A 5,653-nucleotide genomic window follows, 5' to 3' on the forward strand; every position below is an offset into this window, starting at 1 on the left:
ATTACTTGGATCTCTCAAGCACCAACTTATCAGGAGAAATACCCGAGTCAATCGGTCGTCTCAAGTCATTGATTATGTTAAATCTTTCAGACACCAACTTATCAGGAGAAATCCCCGACTTAATCGGCCATCTCAAGTCTTTGATTAGCTTGGATCTCTCACACACCAACTTATCAGGAGAAATACCCGACTCAATCGGCCATCTCCAGTCTTTGATTCAATTGGGTCTCTCAGACACCAACTTATCAGGAGAAATCCCCGACTCAATCGGCCATCTCAAGTCTTTGAATTTATTGGATCTCTCGAACGCCAACTTATCAGGAGAAATACCTGACTCAATTGGTCATCTCAAGTTTTTGGATTACTTGGATTTGCATTCCAACCGTATTCAAGGGTCATTCCCTCCATCAATTTGCAACACGAGTTATCTATCGTATTTGGATATGTCCAATAATAAATTTGATGGAGAGATTCCACAATGCTTAGGTAATATGAGTTGGAGCCTAGCGATGGTAGACCTGGGAAACAATAATTTTCATGGCACCATTCCAAATACATGGGATGATTGTGGTAAATTAGAAGGACTTATTTTGAATGGAAACTCATTAGAAGGAGAGGTGCCAAATGGGTTGTCTGAATGTAAATCCTTGAAAGTGCTTGATTTGGGAAACAACCACTTAACTGGTACATTCCCTCACTGGTCAGCTAATCTTCAACATCTCCAGGTTCTTGTTCTCAAATCCAACAAGTTGCATGGTCCCATAGAAACCTCATCAGTCATTAAACACCCATTTTTGAGTCTCAAAGTGCTCGACTTATCTCAAAACAAGTTCGTTGGCCATCTCCCTGGAAATTATTTTCAAAATTTTGACGTGATGAAGAACAGGGGGGTTAAGAACCGCACAAAACCGGAATATTTGGACATTGGCAAGTTGTACTCTATCACTGTTGCGGTGAAAGGTTCGGAACTTTCATTTACAAAAATTTCGGTTGACTACACAATTGTTGATCTATCCAATAACATATTTGAAGGAGAGATTCCAAACGCTATTGGTAGTCTTATCTCTTTGATAGTGCTCAACTTATCCCACAACAACATCAACGGTCGAATCCCATATGCTCTAGGAAATCTCATAGAGATCGAGTCGTTAGACCTATCATGTAACCAACTAAAAGGAGAGATCCCTCAAAGTCTTGCCTTTATCACGGATCTTGAAGTCTTAAATCTCTCGCAAAACCATCTTGTGGGTCGCATTCCTGATGGAACACAGTTCAGGACATTTGAAGCAACCTTATTCGATGGGAATCCGGGACTATGTGGGTTTCCGCTGCCCAAACAGTGTGAACATCTGAGTGCCCCACAGCTTGAAATCGATGAAGACGAGGAGAGTGGATTTACATGGAAAGTGGTGATGTTGGGATATGGATGTGGAACCTTACTTGGATTGGGGATGGGATATATGATGTTGTCAACGGGAAGACCAAAGTGGTTCAATGCAATTGCTGATGAAATAGAGCATATGATCATGCAGAGACGGAAGAAGAGAAGACATGTTTATATCGGAAAATGAAATCAATTCCTTAACTAACTGGTGCGTTTTTTGCATTAATTCTTATGTAATTAAATTGTGCTGAACACCTTATCACTGTTGTTGTTTTCAAAATTTTGTGATGCAGGTAGTGTGATGAAGTTTGAGATGTTTTGAATTATGCAAGTTCAGAGCATGATTTGAAATATGATGGAGCCAGATTGGACATGGTCTTAGAGTCGTGCAATTTCTTTTGTTGTTTTCTGCATCTTTACCTTTTTCCACTTTCTTGATTTTTGTAGACATGTGTTTTACTTGATTTGAAAACTTCTTGTGAAATACATAAGCATCATCATAGAAACAGGTTTTGTTCCCATGGTATCAGAGCAATCACTAAATTTACAGGGTTGGGTTCTGATGAAAATATAAGTTATTGAGAAGGGTAAAAAATAATCTCTTTACATGGATCAATCCTAATTGAAGATTAACAGTAATAAGATACATCAGATCATTTCCTGTATCAACCGCAATTCATGAGGGTCCATATTTCTTCTCATGCTTATGGCTTTTAACTCTTCATAAATACTCACAATCATGCATGTTTTAAATAACCACTATGTATAAATAAAATAATAAGGCGATAATAATCGTGTACAAAGATATCACAGACGGGTATGATGAATAATAATGAATATTAGCAAATGCAATTAAACTGAGGGTTGAATGTTTACGAGCTTGTTTTACACGACACAGGTCGATAAGACATCCATTGAAATGATGTTGAAATTAGGTATGATCCCAACCATCTTATTTACACAATTAGAAGTGGCCGCTTTTGAAACAAGGAAAAGTGCAGACTAGCAATAAATTATCAAGTCATTGTAAAGATGGCTAATAACCGGCACCGACCAAAAACCCAACACCCAGTTATGAGAACCGGTTTCGGACCGGGCCGAAATCAGTCCCACTTTTTCTATAAAAAAGATAGATTTTTTACATAAAACTTTTTTTTGAATTTCTTTTATAGAATACAATTTTTTTTTATTTTAATACACTTTAAAATATGTTATTGGTTTTGTTAAAGAGATGAGAAGTAGGAATTGTTGAAAATCGAAATCAAATACGAGCCAAAATCACGAATTATAGCAAGAATTGTGAAAGTTTTTTTTACGTTAGTGAGTCGATATCTTCCTCCATTCATCATATGATTTATATTTAGTGTATAAAGAGTCAATGAGACAAAAAAAATGATCAAAAGATAAAAAAAACGATCATATGCCTATTCAAATGGCTATAAAAAACGGTAACATTTTTAAAAAAGTCGAGCAAGGCCTTGTTTTTTGATGAAAAGTGTAACAGGTCCCTTGACCGATGGTCCCAAACCGGTTGCAATTTTTCCCAGACTGGGCCGGTCCCAAGTCGGTCTGAGGCCGTGCCGGATTAATTCCGCCATCTCTACTTATCAATGCACACAGATCCACGAGTGGAGGGCTTCTAAGTCTGTGAGTGAGGTGGGCCTAGGTTCGGGGATTGGAAGTACTGAAATTTCAGATTTGGGCTTGTAAAAAAAATCTTCCATTGGGCCTGGGTTGCATCAATATGTTCCAATATTGGTATCGACCAGTCCTAAATGGGTCTCCGTCTCAAACTATATCGAGTGCAAATGGTTAAAAACTGGTTTCGGGTCGCAGTGGGTCTAAATTGGTGTCGGTCCTAAAAACACGATGAATATGAGATTTGGCCCTAAAATACGTTGTTATTATGTGAATGAACTCGTACAAAAAATGAAAATAAGGACTCAAAAGATCTTCATATATAACAAGCTAGAAGGGTACTCGCGCAATGCAACGAAATAAATCTTCATTTGAATGTTTAGTTTTTATTTTATTTTTCTATGGATATAATACGATTTTATGTGGTTTTGAGAAAACGATAATGTTTTTATTTTTGAATGAAATATAAATTTGAAGATAGCATAACAATTTGAAAAAAAAAAATCTATACTTTTGGTTTAATAATATTTAATAATTCTCGTTTTTCTGGTTTAACTTCTCTAATTCAATTTTTTATTATAAGTTAATTTAAATTTAATAACAAAGAATTTACTTTTGATTTAATAATATAATTTTTTATAAAAATAATAACTGAACATTATTTTAGAACTTAATGATTATCTTAATTATAATTTAGATTTTCTATATTTAAAATTAATGTTTATTCTGTATTTGATTATATTTATCTGCAGTTAGTTATACAAATTTAAAAATGGAGCTTTAATAAGTTGTACTTATGCAAAATTACTTGTAATGTTGAATTTAAAGTAATATGCATCAATAAACAATACTTCATGCATAAAAAAATGGTTCTTAAGCGTTTCTGTCAAATGTTTTATAATATAGTATAGATATAAGTAAAATCCACATGTTGATTCCACACAAAAGTCTCTAAAACAGATAAACTCACATCAGGCTAGACCTTCCGATAATGACGCAACTCTGATCGAGATATGGAATCGTCTCTTTATAAGCTCTCATGGTCCCGACTCAAACCCAAGTCAGTATTCAACAACCGCCTTGTATCTACGCCCCTCTCGTATTTATTCAACCATATCCACCCTATTTTGACCCTCATCCAAAACAGATAATCATGCTTCATCTTTCATCAAAATCCTGAATATATAAGCCCTCACTACAACAAAATCGGGTTTATAGGACACTCCCAAATTTTAAGCGTCCTAATAGACCTCTTTATAAGACTTAATTTATAGGACCAAAAAATTAAAATGTCATATCTAAAAGCGTTGTAATAAGTTTATATGACATTTTTTGATGTCGTAATAAGTGTTTTGGGACACTTTTAATATAAAGTGTCTCATTAGCAACTTTATAGGACACTATTTGAAAAATTATCCTATAAAAACAAGTGTCCTATTAAAAAAAGTGTCCGATAAAGTTGCTAATACGACATTTTGTATTAAAAATGTCCTAAAAAACTTATTACAACACCTTTAGATATGACACTTTATATTTTGGTCATATAAATTAAGTCATATAAAAAGGTCTATTGGGACACTTAGAGATTATGGGTGTCCTATAAATTCAATTTTGTTATAGTGCCTGATTCTAATGAACTTGATATGGGTTATGTCTTTTTTTTTATCTACCATTTGGGCTTATACTTGTTTTTGAGTTTGTAAATATCAGTTTTGATAAAAACATGACACATAAAAATTAATGTATTACTCTGCAGTTTGAACCGTAGATTCGTAATTCAAAACCACAAAATAGAACCACGTGAWGAAGTTTCACCAAAAAAACACAAACATACTATAACTGTACTTCAAATCTTCTAAACCACACAATGTTTTACAGTACTGACGATTTGTACTGTTTAACAAACACTTGTACTGTTTAATAAACACCCGTACAAATATAACTTAGAGAATGATTAGACTTTTTCCTTCTCACAAGTCTTTGTTCAGAAACTTATATAAGGGGTCGTTTACTACACGTTTACCCGGAAAGTGCTTGCCATGCAACTTTCTTTATTSGATGAACATGACAAGGGTCAAAAATCTTCTCCGGTAAGAACAATGATAAAGATGAAGAGTCTTACTCGGCAAGTGAAGGTGACGACTCTTACCCGGGTAAGTGCTTACYGGGTAAATTGTTGCATACGATACTATTTTTGATGAGTTTTATTTAAAAAAAATTATGATTAATTAATAAATAATTAGTTTTTATTGTTATTAAAATAGTGAAAAGATGTTAATAACATGTGCTTTTGTTAAATACTATCTAAAAAAGATTTATAAGTAGAATTAATTTAAGGATATTACATAAATATTAAAAAAAAATTAAAGAAAATGTGGATATGGACAGGAGTGTCCTTAAAAAGTGGCACTTTTGGATCTATGAAGCATGGGCTTTTTGGGAAATTGAGCAGTAGAGGTTGAAGCTGAACAAAACTGCAAAAATAAATAAATATTAATAATAATATATAATAATATATAATATATAATTTGTTAGTGCCTTAAACAAGCAAATTCTTCTCTTTCAAAAGGAACCCCATTAAATTATATATATATATTTTTTATAAAAATTAATTTAATAAAAATACAAAAT

General features: G+C 33.5%; 1 protein-coding gene across 1 annotated transcript; it reads left to right on the forward strand.

Annotated features, from left to right (window-relative positions):
* The first annotated feature begins 74 nt into the window (after positions 1–74).
* LOC112504545 (receptor-like protein 9DC3) lies at positions 75–1,903 on the forward strand. Its single transcript, XM_025108491.1, has 2 exons — positions 75–1,592; positions 1,678–1,903. The coding sequence occupies exon 1, from the start codon at positions 75–77 to the stop codon at positions 1,569–1,571; it is 1,497 nt and encodes a 498-aa protein (XP_024964259.1). The 3' UTR covers positions 1,572–1,592; positions 1,678–1,903.
* Positions 1,904–5,653: the final 3,750 nt, after the last annotated feature.

Source organism: Cynara cardunculus, unplaced genomic scaffold, assembly GCF_001531365.2.
Source record: "Cynara cardunculus var. scolymus isolate 2C unplaced genomic scaffold, CcrdV1 Un_Scaffold_5956, whole genome shotgun sequence".
NCBI classification, from domain to species: Eukaryota; Viridiplantae; Streptophyta; class Magnoliopsida; order Asterales; family Asteraceae; genus Cynara; species Cynara cardunculus.